Consider the following 19928-nt stretch of genomic DNA (forward strand, 5'->3'; position numbering starts at 1 on the left):
TCATCCTTAATAGTATAGTAAAGATGGATCCTCCAGTAATACAAAATAATGGCATGGAAATGTGATTCATGTACTTCAATAGGGCCTTTCACACCAGTCCGTTTACAGTGCGAAGAGTCCCGACTCAGCAAGGCATTGCCTGCATGTTTCAGGGTGCGGTGCAAGCACAGGTCTATGGACTGGATGCTGCACTGTATATATTGCATCACAGTAAAAACCTGCAATGCAATTTTGTAACATTGTTGCGGTGCAATCCTATTTCTGTGGATGCGCATCACAACGAATCAGGTGTGAAAGGAGGAACTCTGCTTGTAGTAGAGAGAATATGAGAGGGACGGGCAACATCTGCTGCACCTCCTAGTTTTGAATTAGACACCCATTTGTGGCATATCATCAAGTACATTTCCCATGTATTACTGTGTATGTCAACGTCACTTTACTGTGAAAGGTCATGCCGACCTCAACACGTCTTGTAGCTTGATTCTGTTTTAAAGCTCTTAACAGCTGTGGAAGAACCTTGGAGATCAGAGATGAAAACATCTTACTACCAGCCTGGGAGGTGTATTTTGTTTAAAGGCCTATGTTAGATTATGATCACCCAATGAAAATCTGATGTCTGCATAGATGCCCCTGACATCATTTAACAATCCACCATGATAGATCATTGAAGTATCAATGACAAATGAGCGCTGTTGCTGTACTATTCTAGTCACTACAACTGGTAACATCTCATTGACTGTCCTTCCATAAAACTGAAGAGATGTGCAGCTGTAGCTGAGCAATATTTCTGTACAGCGGTCATTTGTAACACTGGAATCAAATATGATTATTAAAGATTTTGGAAGACAACAATTGAGTGTGTATGAGCTGTATTAAAGGGGACCCCCGAAATATGTAGTATCCCCACTCCTTGATGTTGCACCCATCAGAAATAGCAGATTGCTCGAAATTCTCAAACATGAATGACACCACCCCTTTTATCAGTTGAAATAACTGAGCCAACACTTCCTAAGAACCTTCTAATCAACCACAAATATAAGCCACTGTTTTGATACTGTCTGAGGTGTCTTCATCAGGGCTTATGCATGTCGATGAATAAAAGTTTCTTAGGAAGAATTGGCTCACTTATTGACTATTGGGGTCCATTGATGCTCTCATAACTTAACAAAAGGTCATCGGATTTCTTTGTTAAAGGACAAACTAAAGGCCAAAAAACAGGAGACTTACCCGTTCTAAAATAAGTCCCTTTGAGAGTGAGGATACAAGTTTCTGTGCTGCGATGCCTGCCATGTGTCGGGTCCTATACTCTTCCCGCCAGTCCAGAGGGTCCATATGGTTATAGTACTTGATGATAGATGGCCAGCTATACAATACAAAGAACACTGAACAGTTTTGCATACACAGAGGTTATTAGAAAATTGTTCTACCCAAAAATAAATGAAATATGTAAGCGTGGTTGCAAAGATTGATGTTATGGAGTTGAAATTGCAAGGAAATACAAAACACGGCAGGAAAGAGAAATACAAGTACCCATATCGCAGGAAGTACAGGGTTATCTGTTTTGTGCTCCCTCTGGCTTTCTCTGCTCTATGGATTCAGCTTCTTGCTGGGTCAGTCAGGTGTGATTATTCCTACCAAAGTAGGACTAACAATAGATGCATCCTGCACTACGATAAAAGTCACGTGTCCACACAAAGGTGTGGGTCTTAGTAGTTTACAGGAAGTAGGTGTAAGTAAAAAAAAACAAAGGTGTAAATTACTTACTGATTTGAAGTAGACACACAACTTTATTCAAGCACTTAAAGGAATATTTAAGTGAAAAATAAAACAAATGTAATTTTTTACCTGGGGCTTCTTGCAGCCCCTTTGAGTCCTCCTATGCCCACATCTTCCTGGTTCCCTCCAGTGGAGCACACATACTGGCTGCAATGTGCTGCTCATTATAGGCTGGCTGTTGTAGTTGTGAACAAATGGGAAACTTTTGGCTGAGAAGCACAGCTCAGTAAGGGCCTGTTTCCACTACACGCAGATTCTGCATGCAGAAAACTGACTCCAATGAATGCCTATGGGAAATCTGCATTAGAAAAATCACGTTCAGTGGAAACAGGCCCATAGGCATTCATTGGAGTCAGTTTTCTGCATGCAGAATCTGCGTGTAGTGGAAACAGGCCCTAACTGCAGACAGCTTGGAACACAGGCACTGTGATTGCTGTGCAATATGATCCTCCTGCACTGCTCTAAACAGCTGCACTTATCTTCTCCCTAAATTTATGATGTGTTCCAGGTGAGAAAAGGGGAATGCTTTCTTTCACTGTGAGACGTTTGCATTCAGAGTATACAGATGAACATATAGGTGAAATATATGTAAAGCATATGATTGCAATTGGGTATTGTGTGCAAAAAACCATTTCTGCTCTCTGCTCACCCCTCTTCGTTCACCTCCTCCCTTCTGTTCACTCCCTGCCCGTCTCTGTCCACCATCCCCCCTTCTCTATCTGTCCACCCCCCTCCCCGAATGCTTCCCTAGTAAAATGATCCGAGATTCGGATCAAAGATCCGGATCTTTTTAATGATCCGATTCGAATCATCCGAATCATTGAAAAGATCCGAACTTCGCATCTCTAATGCACAGAACGCTCCCGGCAGTGGGAGCGTGATCAGGGTGCGTCTTGAGGCCATGCATGCGCAGTAGGCGGTAACTCGTGGCAGCAGGGCAGCTTTGTGGGGGGGTCACTGCTGCTTACTGGAGGGAACCAGGAAAACATTGTGGGAAAAGGAAAACTCCAGGGCGCTGCAAGGAGATCAGATAAGTTCAATTCATTTTTTTTTCTTGTTTAAAGATTCCTTTAAACTCCAGCTATGGGCTAAAATAAATCAGCACTAGTCTAGTTTAGGGGACCCAGCAGAAAACCTCATAGGGAACAGTTCTCCAATCACTCTCTATTGCCAAATGTATTGTGATTGACAAAAAATGTGGGCATATTACAACCTATCTGAAACCTAGCAGTTCAAAATGGTGCTGTCCATCCAATCACATTAGCAGAATTTCCTTATGAGGTTTCCTGCTGGGTCCTCTAAGTAGACTAGTGCTAAGAAAACAGCAGGGTTAACACTGACTAATGCCCTCCATGTCTTACTGGTCAAAGTTAAGACGCATTCTGGCCATTAGGACATACAGGGCTGTGCTGAACTATTTGGCACTAGCCCTGTGTATTTTCTTCTAGCCTTTAACCCTCTGGGCGATACAATTACATCGCCCAGGAGGGGGCGCAGCAGTTTTTTTTTTAAAATCATGTAGCTAGCCTAGCGCTAGCTACATGATAGCCGCTGTGCAGCGGCATCCCCCCACCCCCTCCGATCAGCGCAAGCAGGAGATTCCGTTCAGAACGGGATCTCCTGCTTGGCCTCCCCCGTCGCCATGGCGACGCTCGCAATGACGTCATCGACGTTGTGACATCAGAGGGTGTCCAGATCCACCCCTCAGCGCTGCCTGGCACAGATTGGCCAGGCTGTGCAAGGGGTCTGGGGGGGGGGGCTGCGCGGCACGGCGGGTAGTGGCAGCGATCGGAAGTTACACGCAGCTAGCAAAGTGCTAGCGGCGTGTAACCAAAAAAAAATTATGCAAATCGGCCCACCAGGGCCTGAAAAATCCTCCTGCGCGACATACCCGAGCTCAACTCGGGATTATCGCCCAGGAGGTTAAATGGAGTTCAAATAGTGGCATAGCAATAAGGGATGCAGAGATTGTGACCACAATGGGACCCACTAGTGGTCTAGCTACACTGCTGCCGTAGTAAATGGACCACTTGCACTTATAATACACTAGTGTGTTTCCTTTACCTTACTAAAGGCGAAGTTGATCCAAGGCGTAATGCAATGTGTAAAGAATAATGGAAAGTGTATAGAATAGATTAAGCGTCCACTTGACACTACCTCATTTTTTTTTTATTTTTATGGATAAATATGCAGTAACTAAAATAGGAAGTGTTAACATAGAGTCCTGATAAAATAAATTAATGGGCCCTATAATGTTAGATAGCAGCTTGGGTTGACAACCCATCCATAAGAAATGGGAGACAATGTTGGCTAATATGATCTCCACCCAAAACCAGCCTCAGATGGACACAGTGGGCTTGATTCACTAACCGGCGCTGGAGTAAAATGCCACTCAGTGCCCGAAATGTAGCTTTGCAGGCACTATAAGCTGCACAAAGCTAAATCGCGCATAGCCCAGGGCAGTGCATGCGCAGCCCCTAATAGTGCACTGTGCGACAATAACTTTTCACCCACTGCAACGAAAACGGCACATCGGGTGCCCCTGATGCGTAGTTTCGGGGGCACCCGATGCGCCATTTTCGTCGCAACGTTTACAGGGCAGCGGGTGCAATATCGCACTGCGCACAATAAGGGCTGTGCGCGATGTATGGGCGCAAACCACACTAAACAGATTAGCGCTGGTTAGTGAATCAGGGCCAGTGCCTCCTACACATTCAGCAATCAGTCCCTGACCCTGTGCGTTCCATTTGCTGCTCTTTCACGCTGTCTGACTGCAGTGACCATTGCGCAAGCTACGCCCCCCAACAAAGCAAGCAGAGCAAGAGCAGGCGAGCTGCCCACACACTGGCCGCCCGGAGAGCAGCACTCACTCACCGGGCAAACAGCTTGCTCCGCCACACCTTGCTCCGGGCCGCACACAGGGCTCGCAGCCTCCGGCATGTGGAGCTGATGCTGGCGATGTCTCTGTAGTCTAGCTGTCCCCAGCACAGGATGAGCTCCAGCAGCTCCCCGGGCAGCCCCGCCAGTCCCGGGTACAGCGGCAGCACCCTGCTCTCCTCTGCCGGGGAACAACTGGCCGTGCTACCCGGGGACTCGCTCCCCTCCTGCAAGCTGCTCTCTGTCTCTGCACCGGCCAAGAGAGCAGCCATGTCTGCCGTGCTCACGTGACATGATACAGCGGAGCCGCCTGTCGCGCCGTCATGACGTGCCCAGCAAGCACCGGGCACTCGGGCAGCCACTCAGTGCTGCAGTAGTGCGGACTCTGCGGAGGGAAAATATGAAATAAAATAGTGACACTGTACACACTAAACGTGCGTCTAGTTTATGCTGATAGATTCTTTGTGCAGCTTTCCAGTACTGGGGTGGGCGTGTGTGAAACTGGTACAGCTGTTCACTACCTTGACAGATAATATAGAACTGTGCAGCAGTGGCTTAGCTAAGGAGCTGTGGGCATAGCTCCCAACTGCCCCTCTTTTGGAAGGACAGTCCCTCTTTGGGAGCCCTGCTGTCCCTTTGTTCCTCTTTCCTCCTCATTTGTCCCTCTTTCAGAACTTTGTCCCTCTTTCTGTGTAAATATATATTCTCTACTACAAAATGTGTTTGATTGACTCAAAACTTTATTCCCATCTTTTAAATTGATTATATTACTAATTTTAAAATGTTATATCAAGGAAAATAAACCAGGATAGAAAGGACAAGTGTGGTTCGAAATATAAAATAAAATATTTTTATTATTAAATCTTTATGGTATGCGTGGCTAGGGGCGTGACCAGGGGTGTGGCAGGAGCATGGCTCAAGTGTCCCTCTTTCTCATCTTAAAAAGTTGGGAGGTATGGCTGTGGGCCCCGATGTAAGTTTTACAATGGGGCCCCCCAAGCACTCTATACATAACAAGTGATACGGCGCACCGTAACCTGCCAATGGTAACTACAGTGTCAGAGGTGCAAGCAGGTAATGGGGAACAGTTTGTTAATGATTACTACTATTTAAAGTATCTACAGAAGTGATTATTATGAGCACAGGACCAATAGAGAAATAATACTGTAGTTGAGGGATGGCCCTTCAGGTCCCCTCTGGCCCAAGGGCCCCAGTGCGGTTGCTACCTCTGCAGCCCCTTTTGTTACACCCCTGCTGTGCAGTCTATGCTAGGAAGGGGGATATGCTGCTGCTGCCTGTGTCCAGACATTTAGTACTGGAATGGGAAAATACGGTGGCCCCCACCACCCACTGTGGCCGTGGGTGGTGGGGGCCACCGAGCTGAAGAGGGTAGCAGGAAGGGGTACAGCAGCTGGGAGGGAGGTCGAACCCCCCCTCCCTCACCAGGGTCCCCTGATCTGCACTACCCTCCAGCTATTAAGCGCAGCAGCGTAGTATGATCAGGCAGCAGGAGGGGATGTCTCACCTCATCCCCGTTCCAGCATGCATTCCACCCTCGTCACCTCCTGGAATGCCACCCACTGTACTGTAAGTGGATGGCATTGCAGGAAGTTTCAAGAGTGGAACGCAGAAGAGGTGAGTCACCCCCCCCCCCCCCCCCTCCTGCTGCCTGATCATACTACACAGCTGCGCTTAAAGGGATACTTAGGTAAAAAAAAAAAAATGATTTTTTTACTCACCTGGGGCATCCCTCAGCCCCCTGAAGCTGTATGGTGCCCTCGCAGCCTCGCTCCGATCCTCCTGTCCCCGCCGGCGGCTACTTCCGGGTTCTGCGACAGCAGCCGATAGGTTGGGAACTCGAGTGATTCTCTGCATTCCCAGCCGCTATATCACCCTCTATGCTGCTATAGCGTATATATAGAGGGTGATATAGCGGCTGGGAACTCGGAGAATCACTCGTGTTCCCAGCCTGTCGGCGGCTGTCGCCGAACCCGGAAGTAGCCGCCGGCGGGGACAGGAGGATCGGAGCAAGGCTGCGAGGGCACCATACAGCTTCTCAGGGGGCTGAGAGATGCCCCAGGTGAGTAAAAATATTTTTTTTAACTTAAGTATCCCTTTAATAGCTGGAGGGGGAGCGCAGAACAGGGGACCCAGGTGAGGGAGGGGGGGTCCGACCCCCCCTCCCCGCTGCTGTGCCCACTGCCTCCCTTCCTGCCTGCTACCCCCTTCAGCTCGGTGGCCCCCACCACCCACAGCCAGGTGAGTGCCGCCCCCTAACTTTTCTGCCTGAGGAACCAGCCTCACCCCACCTCATGGGCAGCCCGGCCCTGGCAGTGGTGGGATGGAAGAGACTAATGGTCAGTTCACACTTGCTTTAAAACGTATCCGTGCTCAACCACCAGTGGTTGATTGAGTGTTTAGTGAGTGGCTTGAATGAGGAGGGGAGTAAGGGGTATGGGAAGAAGTTAGAAATATGAACGTAGTTGTCAATACACAATGCTATAATAAAATTTACTTATGCACCTATCAAACCATGATGATGGCATTACCCAGTACTGGCCAACAGCTGTGGAAGGCTGAGACGCCATTGGCTGACAAACTTCCCATACCAGGTATGCTTCTGAGTTTGAAAAAAAAAACAAACAAAAAAAAAAAAACGTATCCGTGCTATTTGTTTTTAAAGCTCCACTTAAAGAGTGACTGAAGCCGTTTTATAAACTTTGACGCCCCTTCCTGCCGCTGTGCTTGCTGCCCCCTCCAGGCTACCTATTCGGGGGGGGGGGGGGGGGACACATCTCACAAGTTTGCCTCAGGCGGCAAAAAGTCTAGAACCAGCCCTGACCACTGCTTGTCACGTGACTGCAGAAAGCCAGTAACTGTTTAGTTAACGCCGCTCAGGAGGTTTTGTAAATTTTTGCCCGATTAAAAAAAAAAATGTTCCCAATGGTTGTAAATCCACTAGCTAGCACTAGGCTAGCTAGAAGAAGTCTCCGGCACCCTTTGATCGCCGCTGCTCCCCCATTTATATATTACAGAGCCTGGATCCAGCGATCGGCGCAGCCTCCAGGGACAGCTCCGGTCTTCTCTAAGGGGAGGATCGCACATGATGTCATGATGTCATGCGCAAACCCGATCCTCGCCATAGAGAGACTGGAGCTGTGGCAGGAGGCTGCGTGATTGCTGGATCCAGGGGAATAATGTATAAACGGAGGGAACGCGGGGGATCCAGAGGTGCCGGAGGCTCTTACTAGCTAGCCTAGTGCTAGCTAAAGGATTTACAGCTATTAGGAACATTTATTTATTTATGGGGGACTCCTGGGGCCACAGCGCGGTATGCCCGACACAGTGTCGGGCATACCGCTAAGGAGGTTAACATGAAACCACGGGGTTGATGCATGAAGCTGCTTTAATATTGGTGTGCACACACAACGCACAACAATATTACTGTTACTACCGGCAGCAGATTACCGCAAGTTAAAGTGACCATTAACTATACAATTCTCCAGACGACTGATCGTCCGATTTGAAAAGTAGATTGATTCTGTTAATCTGATCAAATTGAGCAGCTTTCCTTCCATTAGTGTGCCCAAATGATTGTCGTACCGCTAACGGGTGCCTTTACGCTATTAGCACAACCCGCTGTACTTGAATAACGTGAGCATTTATAGGGTAAGTATGTTACTAATTAGTGTTGCCGTAGCAACGTTCGCAGCAACCTGCTGCCGGTAGTAATGGTAATATTGCCGTATCATGTCTGCGCACAGCAATATTACCTCAGCTTCATGCATCAACTCCATTGTGACCTACGTTATCCAGACATAGAGAAAAAAAATCCAAACCTACTCTGATCACAGTCGAGCTCTGGACAAAGGCAGCTGCAGAAAACTGAGGCAGCATAGAATTTACTATGGAATTAGATGTGGTACCATCTGGGAACAATAAACCCTGGTTCACATCTTGGTGTACATGCTTTTCTATCTGCGCTCCAAATAGCTTCCATGCATCCTATTGGACGCGTTGCATGCCTCACTACACGCACTTCCTCCTTCAAGCTGGAAGGAGGAATTGCGCATAGTTAGGATTGCAACATCCAATAGGACCCGTGCAGGCTAGTTGGAGCGCAGATATACAGCGGACTTATAGGTAAATAACCCCTTGTTTCTCCGCCGCACACCTAAGGCAATTAAGCCTCGTTTAAATCACAAATTTGAGTGCTTAGGCACTCGTTATTACTCGTGATCCCATCCCTAGTTCTTAGCAGTCTATGTCTATTAGGGTACGAACACACTAGGCAGAATCGCATATGCGTTTTCCACTATGTGCTATGGAAAACGCATATGTGATTCTGCCTAGTATGTTCCTACCCTTAAGGTCATCATGCTGTGGCTAATATTTTAGAGCAGAGCTGAATTTCTGACTTTAAAGAAAACATTCAAGGTCCCCCCCTCGGGTTCCGGGTCGGCGTCTTCTGTGCTCCACGACGCGGGTCACGAGGTCCGGTCGACGTCATCAGGATGGTACTGCACAGGCACAGAACTACTGCGCTTGCACAGTACCGTCCTAGTGACGTCGGCCAGACCACGTGACCGGCGCGGTGGAGCGCAGAAGACGCCGACCCGGAACCCGACCTGGCGAGGTCGGGTTCTGCAGCAGGGAAGACTGGGAGGCTCGAGAGCTGCGGCGAGGGCACAAGACGGCTGCCACGGACTGGAGGAAGCCCCAGGTAAGCGGATCTTTTTTTGGGGGGGGACCTTGGACACTCACTTTAAGGAAGGTTTTGTTAAGCTAGTATAAAATAGACATTCTTCCTTTGGGAAATTTGAGAGGATGGTGGCCCATTTGGTCAAACTCAGACAGCTGTATTCCTCCATTTATCAGTAATAAGCAAAGCAATGCAGATTACAACATTACTTAGTTTCTCTACAGCCATGGTGCCTATACTCAAGAAAACCATTAAATTATCAAAGGTAGCCAGAAGTCCTTAAAGAGGAACTGTCACAAAAATCTTTAAAACACATACAAATAAGAAGTATGTTTCTTCCTGAGTAAAATGAGCCATAAATTACTTCTCTTCTATGTTGCTGGCATTTACAGTAAGTAGTAGAAATCTGACATTACCGACAGGTTTTGGGCTAGTCTATCTCTCCATAGGTGATTCTCAGCATGGCCTTTATTTTTTTTACAGACAATCAACATGTTCCATTGGAATGGGGCCCAAGAAAATTTAAAATCAGCTTCATCAGCACGCTCTTTTGCTTGGGCATAATTTGCATCATATGTACTAATGTAATTCGTTTTTGGTCAGCTGCTCCCACTTAACAGCCATGCTTTTGGTGTATATGCAGAGCTTCTGTTTGGGTTCAAGGTGCATTTGTAGATCCTGGGGGGGCTCAGCGCATCTCTGATGGATGCCATTCGGAGGCGGCCTGGTGTTGCGCTGATCCACCTTTTGCGCAATTTTCAGTTTTCGATTTTATTTGATTAGCCGCACCCAGGCTATGCATATACATAGGTTAGGATTTAGTTAGTGTTAGGCCCCTCCCATGGAGGATTGACTTCTTCGCAGTAGGAGGGACGAGTACTTAATAGGTTGCATGCAAGCTGTTAATGGAAACCAACATCCTCCTCTAGTGGTAGACAGGTCATGAGTATGCTCGGTGTGTATTCGACCCCACAAGTGGGGCTTGCACTCTTTTGCAGGTAGGCACTAGTCTGTTTTTAAGTAGCGCTGCTCATTTCCTTGCTATGTACTAATGTAATTCGTTTTTGGTCAGCTGCTCCCACTTAACAGCCATGCTTTTGGTGTTTATGCAGAGCTTCTGTTTGGGTTCAAGGTGCGTTTGTAGTTCCTGGGGGGGCTCAGCGCATCTCTGATGGAGGCCATTCGGAGGCGGCCTGGTGTTGCGCTAATCCACCTTTTGCGCAATTTTCAAATTTCGATTTTGTTTGATTAGCCGCACCCAGGCTATGCATGTACATAGGTTGGGATTTAGTTAGTGTTAGGCCCCTCCCATGGAGGATTGACTTCTTCGCAGTGGGAGGGACGAGTGCTTAATAGGTTGCATGCAGGCTGTTAGTGGAAACCAACATCCTCCTCTAGTGGTAGACAGGTCATGTGTATGCTCGGTGTGTATTCGACCCCACAAGTGGGGCTTGCACTATTTTGCAGGTAGGCACTAGTCTGTTTTTAAGTAGCGGTGCTCATTTCCTTGCTATGTACTAATGTAATTCGTTTTTGGTCAGCTGCTCCCACTTAACAGCCATGCTTTTGGTGTATATGCAGAGCTTCTGTTTGGGTTCAAGGTGCGTTTGTAGTTCCTGGGGGGGCTCAGCGCATCTCTGATGGAGGCCATTCGGAGGCGGCCTGGTGTTGCGCTGATCCACCTTTTGCATAATTTGCATCATAGTCCGCTTAAATTTTAATTATACTTATTCTTGATTTGGACCCCATACTACATACACTATTTACAATTACCTACAACTAGACGACAAACAAACAAACAAAACAAAAACAAAAAAAAGTCGCAGACCAAAGGGTAAGATCTATCTATACCTAGTAAATTTTAGATGTCTTAATCAGAGCAAAAACAAATTGGCCAACTTAGGCTATTTCTCTGGGGTGGAAATCCAGAGCCTATAAGAATTCATAGGGATTCCATTTGGTCACCCAGTATATCTGGATCAGTGTTTTCCTCAAATCTTAAATAAAAAGAAATGTTATCTGTCATGATCGCTGCTGCAGCAGGTGTTGCTGGAAGTAGTAGTGCTGCAGCTCAGGCAGTTCTGATCTCTTTCCATGCAAGCTGCATAGCTTTGTCTGCCTTTCCCTGCTGTCAGCTTGTGACTGATTATCATTCACCTGTGTGGGAATCTGCATGTCTGCTCCCATTGGATGACCTCAGTATAAAGATCTGCTTCCTGCAGGACTCCTCGGGTTTTCATAGCTTCAGTTTAAGCCTGTCTTGCTGTCGCTTCAGCCCCTGATCGTGTTTCTTGTTCTAAAGATACTTTGCTGGTCTTTGCATCATATATTGGTTCATTGCCAATATATATGCATACCAGCACGTTTATTATTTTCCTTGTATTCGTGTTACGTTGATACATCAGTGTCGCTGATGTATACGTACGCGAACTGTTTATATCCTGTGTGCAGTTAGTCAGCCTTCCAGCACGTTTTGGTAGGTTGCGCGTACCGTGATCACCCGTGCTGAGGTAGTTACCCTGCTCCTGGTTCTGTTTGTGGATTGCGTTCATCTCTGCAAAGAGATAACAAATCCTTCTGAATCTTGTTCTGTTACTGTTTGTGGATTGCGTTCATCTCTGCGAACATATAACGAATCCTTCTAAATTCTGTTCTGTTTCCGTTTGTGGATTGCGTTCATCTCTGCGAAGAGATACCGAATCCTTCTGAGTCCTGTTCCCTGTATTACTCCTGTCCTAGTCAGAGTTCCTGCTTATGTCATATATCGGTTCATTGCCGATATATACATATGTTAGTCAGACGTTACAAATAGTTTCATTGATAGCTGTAATTGTAATACGCTAGGAAAACATACTTATTGTATATTTATCTGTGTTACAATCATCTATCTCGATCCTGCTATTTCCTGACTATCCTGTCCTGTCTTTGTGAGGCACGCCATCGCTGCTACGCATTGGCTGCCTCATTCCAGTCTGTCTTGTTGTGGACGCTTGCTGTCACTAAGTAGCGGCTAGCTAGCAAGCGTTCATTCTGTCTACCTGTCCTGATCTCCTCAGTTCTGGTTTATGCGCTCAGCGCTACTTTGCGCTGAGACGTTATAGCGACAGCATTGTTTGTGGCTGTCGGATCTGCACCGGCTCTGTGCGCCACAATCTCCTTTTGGAGTCAGTCCTCCCCTCCACTATACTAGGGATAGCCTGTTTCCTTGTGCTAGTGTGTGTACCTCCTCCACGTCAGCTCATGCGTTGCATGCTGACTGTGGAGAATACACCACCAAGCCTTACATTATGAAAACCCCATTACCAATCCCCATTGTGGGGGGGATTCCCAGAAAGTATGACACTGTTAATTATGGTTCCTGTTCCTTTAAGAAATTTGAAGAACTTAACTCTGAAACAGAAAATGAGTTTTTCTCTGAATGTGCCAGGTTCCTGGCCAATCCCGATCTCCAAGCGACTCCTGTTTCAACCTGGGCACTCCAATTAAGTTATATTTTGTTTAAAGGGGAATTATTTCAGTGGGCATTTGATGTTCTCAATCATTCCGATTTGAAAGAGAGACCGCTGGAATTTCTAGCGTTTGTGATCCATAACTGGTTGCGCATAGATCCATTGCCTTTTCCTCTAAATGAACTCCTGGCAGCAGGCCAATCAGCTTCCCCTTCAATTGTTTGCAAAAATGATCAGCAAGCAGAGAGTGTTCCTGATAATTTTCCTGCAGCTTTGAATAAATCACCAAAGGCAGCAGGGTCTAAGGCCAAACGCAAACGTTATAAGAAACGTGTCCGATCTGCAGAGTCGTTATCCTTAGCGACTGAGACCTATAATGATATTCTGCCATTAACAGATAATGAAATGCAATTGTCTTTCAGGGGAGTTAAATGGACTTATGAAACTACTAATGAACTTTCCTCCCTGGCTAGGGAAAATAAAGATTTTTGTTTAAAAGAATTATCTGAGTATGATTATGAGGAGATATTACAGAGTATTGAACAAATCAACTTATTTGTGAACCAAGGGAAGTTTGCATACACTACAGTTCAACACTTGCTACAGGTATTGGAGATTCTTAAGAATAAGGAATCTGCCAATCACCTGCTAATTAACCCTATACATGTGCCTGCCACAATCATATCTGCCAACTGTGATCAGCCTAAAGGTTTCGCTGTTAAGTATGCATGGGATCCTCCATTCGAGAGGGGAGAGATGGAAGCCCTGGTCTGTGAATGGAAGAATGATTCAAGTTCATTTTGTCAATTTTACAGTGCAAAAAGTGAAATGGTATTGAATGCATGCATTAAGTCAGCCTATAACCTAATAGAGACTGGTGTGTGTAGGTATGACTGTGTGGCTCCTTTGATTGATGTGTGGGAACTGATTTTGGATGATTTTTATGTGACTCCGAATTCGCAAATATGGCGTTCTGACCCGCCTGCTTCAGCACCTTTCGCTGATTCAGCAGGTGATTCGGAGCTCTTTTTGTGTGAAATTGAAGTTCCTGCAATTCCACCCTGTACCATGGATAACTCAGTGTTACTTCCCAGTAAAACAGAAGCCACTGATACTTTCTTAACCTTGCCCTGCACAAATTTCTCAGCAGAGAATCCAGAGGTCCTGCTGACTTCCGAGTCCAGTCTAGCCAGTACTCATGAGTCTTTGTTCAGTGAAACAGACACCAGAAAAATCTTGCCTGCCTCTGCAAACACTTCTGCAGAAATTACCTGTGTTAATAAAGTTCAACTCCTGTCTGATCCAGCAGATGCCAATAGATGCACTACATCAGTTTCCGAGTCCCAGCAATCCTGTCTAGAAACCTCAGAACCCCAGCATCTGAATTTTTCAATTTTACAAATGAATGGTGATTCAGATGCGCAAACATTGTGTCTTGATCTTCCTGTTTCTACGCCTCGCTCTAGTTTCGTGAATAGCTCGGAGCATCTGCTATGTGAACCTGAAATCGCAGAATTATTACCTTGTTCAGAAAATGTTCCAGTAAATTTGCCCTGTATCGTGAATAGCTCAGAGCATCTGCTATGTGAACCTGAAATCGCAGAATTATTACCTTGTTCAGAAAATGTTCCAGTAAATTTGCCCTGTACCATGAATTGTGCAGTAGATCTCTCCAATGAAACTCAGGTCACAGAATCATTATGCTGTCCAGCAGGTGCTTCCATGGTTTTGCCCTGCAATATGGACTGTTCAGTGATCCTGTCCAGTGAAGCTGTGGTCGCAGAGTCTTATGCTTCACCCAGTACTTTGGATACTTCAAACCCTCTAGCAGAGGAGTCTGAGGCACTGCTTACCTCAGTTGGTGTTGCAGTAATATTCACTTGTCTAGCAGCTGTTTTGGAATTACAGTCTGCTCTAATAAAACTTGATGAATTTCTGCCCAGCAAAGCAGAAGCCATTGAAATATTGTCCTCGTCAGCAAGTGTGTTAGATACCTTGCCCTGTACACAGTCTGATTTAACCAATGTTGTTGAGTCCCTCTCCAGTGTTGTAACAGCCGAGGAACTCCAGCCCTGTCCTCTGAATGTTTCAGAAGTCTTGCCCTGTAACATGGATAATTCTGATTCTCTGGTCAAAATAATAGAAATCTCAGAATTTCAGTCCGGTCTGATGAGTGTTCCTGAAACCCAGCCCTGTATCCTGAAAGATTCTGGTTCTCTGGCCGCTGTGGCAGAGGTTCCAGAGTCCCCTTCCTGTCCAGGGAATTCCTCAGTTTTGCCTAGTCCAGTGGGGGCTGCTGCAATACTGACTTGTTCTGCAGCGCCTCATGAGCTCCAATCCAGTGTATTAGATGAGTCTCTGTCCAGTCCAGAGGTAGTTGTGGAATCCCTATCTGGTTCAGTGCATACATCAGAAGATTTGTCCTGTCTTGTTAGTGCCCCTGAATCTGATTTGTTACTGACTTTGCGGGAATCAGCGACATCTAAGTCTGATCCTGCATTCTCGTGTAAAAGTCCAGTAGTTGCGAAGTCTAGTCATGATGAATTTTTTTTGGCCAGTCCTGGTTTTGGTCCTGTCTTGGCTGACCCTGAGGCTCACAGTTCCTTGACATGCCCAAAAGTTTCTCTTGTGCCAGTGTGCCCAGATGTTCTTTGTGTGCCAGAATGCCTAAGTGTGTCTAAGGTGTTAGCGTGCTCTGATGCTTCCTTAGTGGGAACATGTTCTGATGTTGCCAGTCTGCCTGCATGCCCAGAGATGGTTCTGGTTCCTGAAAGCCCTGATCTTGATGTTTGTCCTTGTGGCCCTGACTCGGGAATTGCCCTAGGTTCCATAGGGGTTCTTGATAGTTCTCCATGTGAGTCTCAGGGGCATTCTGACCTATGGGGATCTCTTTGGAGCTTCAAGGTGTTCTGGGAGGTCTCTGAGAAAACTTGTCCTGGTGCCTTGGACTGGTTCAACAGTGGGTTTTGTGTTGGTAAAGACAGTCCCGGTGGGCATTGCAAAGGCTTTGGCGTTTTTGAACGGTTCCTGGAAGGCGGTGGGTATCGCTCAGGGAGTTTCGGAGGGCTTTCTTCTGGAAATCATGGTTTTGATGGGTGTCACACTGGGGCTTGTAGTACTGATGGACATGGTTCTGTAGGTTCTGGTTCTGATGGGTCCAGTCTTGTGGGGACTGATTCTGGAATTCGGTCTTGCCGGGCTGTCCCGGTCATCATGAATTATCAGTCAGACTGTTTTGTTGGGAATTTCAGTTTTGAAAAGCGTCTGGAATCCGCTTTTAAGGGCGGGGGTACTGTCATGATCGCTGCTGCAGCAGGTGTTGCTGGAAGTAGTAGTGCTGCAGCTCAGGCAGTTCTGATCTCTTTCCATGCAAGCTGCATAGCTTTGTCTGCCTTTCCCTGCTGTCAGCTTGTGACTGATTATCATTCACCTGTGTGGGAATCTGCATGTCTGCTCCCATTGGATGACCTCAGTATAAAGATCTGCTTCCTGCAGGACTCCTCGGGTTTTCATAGCTTCAGTTTAAGCCTGTCTTGCTGTCGCTTCAGCCCCGATCGTGTTTCTTGTTCTAAAGATACTTTGCTGGTCTTTGCATCATATATTGGTTCATTGCCAATATATATGCATACCAGCACGTTTATTATTTTCCTTGTATTCGTGTTACGTTGATACATCAGTGTCGCTGATGTATACGTACACGAACTGTTTATATCCTGTGTGCAGTTAGTCAGCCTTCCAGCACGTTTTGGTAGGTTGCGCGTACCGTGATCACCCGTGCTGAGGTAGTTACCCTGCTCCTGGTTCTGTTTGTGGATTGCGTTCATCTCTGCAAAGAGATAACGAATCCTTCTGAATCCTGTTCTGTTACTGTTTGTGGATTGCGTTCATCTCTGCGAAGATATAACGAATCCTTCTGAATCCTGTTCTGTTTCCGTTTGTGGATTGCGTTCATCTCTGCGAAGAGATAGCGAATCCTTCTGAGTCCTGTTCCCTGTATTACTCCTGTCCTAGTCAGAGTTCCTGCTTATGTCATATATCGGTTCATTGCCGATATATACATATGTTAGTCAGACGTTACAAATAGTTTCATTGATAGCTGTAATTGTAATACGCTAGGAAAACATACTTATTGTATATTTATCTGTGTTACGTTCATCTATCTCGATCCTGCTATTTCCTGACTATCCTGTCCTGTCTTTGTGAGGCACGCCATCGCTGCTACGCATTGGCTGCCTCATTCCAGTCTGTCTTGTTGTGGACGCTTGCTGTCACTAAGTAGCGGCTAGCTAGCAAGCGTTCATTCTGTCTACCTGTCCTGATCTCCTCAGTTCTGGTTTATGCGCTCAGCGCTACTTTGCGCTGAGACGTTATAGCGACAGCATTGTTTGTGGCTGTCGGATCTGCACCGGCTCTGTGCGCCACAATCTCCTTTTGGAGTCAGTCCTCCCCTCCACTATACTAGGGATAGCCTGTTTCCTTGTGCTAGTGTGTGTACCTCCTCCACGTCAGCTCATGCGTTGCATGCTGACTGTGGAGAATACACCACCAAGCCTTACATTATCCCTCCCTTAATTCAAGCCATGCGTGGATATAGTTTTCCATTGTTCTGCAATTATTTTTTGCGCAACCATCAATGCAAAATTCACAAGTTTCCACAAACAGGCATCTTCTATACCATGACCTACGCCTTTGTTACATCCAAATAAAGCCGTAAATATATTAACCAAATATCAAGGGGTGAGCAGCACAAACCAACTTTTAATGCAATTTTTTTGCAAAGCATGCACGCAGCAGTGGAGACCCCAATCCCCACAAGAAATATATATAACATACAGAGGGGCTGCAGCACACAACAGGAAAACAGTGACAGGGGCTCTTGGTTACGCTTTAACGCGCTTAAAGAGAACCCGAGGTGGCCTTGTATTACGTAAGTGGGGCACAGAGGCTGGTTGGGCACACTAACACCAGCCTCTGTTGCCCCATCGTGTGTGTCAAAGACCCCCCTGCTCGCCGCTATACCCCCGCAGAGCTGGCGACACGCAGCGTGTCGCCAGCACAATGTTTACTCTAGCGCTGTCTGTCAGCGCCGCTCCGCCGCCTCCTCCGCATCGCCGCTACCCGCCCTCGTCCCTTCCCTCCCGCTGATTGGAGGGAAGGGATGAGGGCGGGTAGCGGCGATGCGGAGGAGGCGTGGGAGCGGCGCTGACAGACAGCGATGGAGTAAACATTGTGCTGGCGACACGCTGCGTGTCGCCAGCACTGCGGGGAGTTTAGCGGCGAGCAGGGGGGTCTTTGACACACACGATGGGGCAACAGAGGCTGGTGTTAGTGTGCCCAACCAGCCTCTGTGCCCCACTTACGTAATACAAGGCCACCTCGGGTTCTCTTTAAGCTCACCAACTGCGCCAAAGTGTCCCCGATCTGGTGAGTCCTACTCTAACCATACAATGCTAGTTTTTATCAGCAGTCTAGTGGGAACTAATCCAAAAACCCAAGAGTCAACTAAATGGGAGAAAAGGAAATCAAAAACACCTCACCTTCCACTAGCTACCAAATGAACTCTCTGAACATGTGCAATCCACTCATTTATATGCTTAACTGTGCTAGAGGTGGGCGTGGTTATGCAGGCTCACAGGGGGGGAAATTATAATCAATAAATATCAAGGGGTGAGCAGCACAAACCAACTTTTAATGCAATTTTTTTGCAAAGCATGCACGCAGCAGTGGAGACCCCAATCCCCACAAGAAATATATATAACATACAGAGGGGCTGCAGCCCCCTGTGAGCCTGCATAACCACCCCCACCTCTAGCACAGTTAAGCATATAAATGAGTGGATTGCACATGTTCAGAGAGTTCATTTGGTAGCTAGTGGAAGGTGAGGTGTTTTTAATTTCCTTTTCTCCCATTTAGTTGACTCTTGGGTTTTTGGATTAGTTCCCACTAGACTGTTGATAAAAACTAGCATTGTATGGTTAGATTAGGACTCACCAGATCGGGGACACTTTGGCGCAGTTGGTGAGCTTAAGCACGTAAAAGCGTAACCAAGAGCCCCTGTCACTGTTTTCCTGTTGTGTGCTGCAGCCCCTCTGTATGTTATATCGTAAATATATTAACATCAAGATTGAGATCGAAATGTCCTTTAATATAGTCAAAAATACAAACCCCAAACTGTTGAATCCTAGGACAATAGAACCACATATGTAGATAATTAGGGGAGTGTTCACTACATCTCCAACAAAGATTTTCAGAATTAGAGTTATGCCTACCTTTTGTGAACCTTCCTGGAGTCTGATAACACTGCATCACAAGTTTATATTGGACTGGCAGGCAGGTATTTTGGAAAGCCAAATTCTGTCTAGGATATTTTTCCAGTCTTGGTCTCTTATTGGGATCTTAAGGTCGCACTCCCATTTGTTAAAGATAGACGGACGGACAGTTTCGTCCCTCTTTTGAAGAATACCGTAAATCTTAGAAACCACTTTTTTTTGGGGGGGGGCTAGCCTTTCCATAAACAAGTCTAGTTTGCTTGATGATAGTCTTATCTCACCAAATTCTTTTTTTAGACTGCCCAGTATACTTTGAGTTTGGGCCAAATAAAAATACTTTAATGGATCTCTATGATCGTAGATGGGAGCCCGCTCTAACGTATTTAATACAAGTAACTGTCTTAGATCATTAAGAGTGGACCACTCTGACAGGCCCAGTTTAGACAGCCAGACCTTATCCCTAAATTGTGATAATCCTTAACTTTGCAAGGATGTAATTGGAGACAACATCCTGACACTTTTTTTGGGTTTAATATAATTATATAGCGCAAGTATGGTTGGTCTTATTAACAGATGAGAAATGTGTTTAGAAAATGTAAATAATATTTTAGGGTTCTAAGAGGATACAATATTATTATCAATCTATCCTAACTCTAAGTTGGACCAGATATTGAACCGATTGTCCCTTCGCCAAGACAAAACCCTGCTCAGGTGGACAGCTAGATAGTAATTGTACAGATCAGGGGCACCTAATCCATCATGATGCTTATCCTTAGTCAAGGTACTGTAGCAGATTCTCGCTTTTTTTTATGCCATATGAATTCTTGGAGTTAGTCTATGACAGTCTTTAAACCA

The 19928-nt window shown here is 46.3% G+C and overlaps 1 protein-coding gene across 1 annotated transcript in view; it reads right to left on the reverse strand.

Annotated features, from left to right (window-relative positions):
• The window catches only part of FBXO21 (F-box protein 21), a 46802-nt gene extending 41862 nt beyond the window's left edge, over positions 1–4940 (reverse strand). Inside the window, 2 exon segments of the mRNA XM_068246029.1 lie at positions 1228–1363; positions 4651–4940. Of these exon segments, the coding sequence (XP_068102130.1) occupies positions 1228–1363; positions 4651–4925 (411 nt within the window). The 5' untranslated portion in view covers positions 4926–4940.
• Between the last annotated feature and the right edge of the window lie 14988 nt (positions 4941–19928).

This window comes from Hyperolius riggenbachi, chromosome 1 (genome assembly GCF_040937935.1).
Source record: "Hyperolius riggenbachi isolate aHypRig1 chromosome 1, aHypRig1.pri, whole genome shotgun sequence".
NCBI lineage: Eukaryota > Metazoa > Chordata > Amphibia > Anura > Hyperoliidae > Hyperolius > Hyperolius riggenbachi.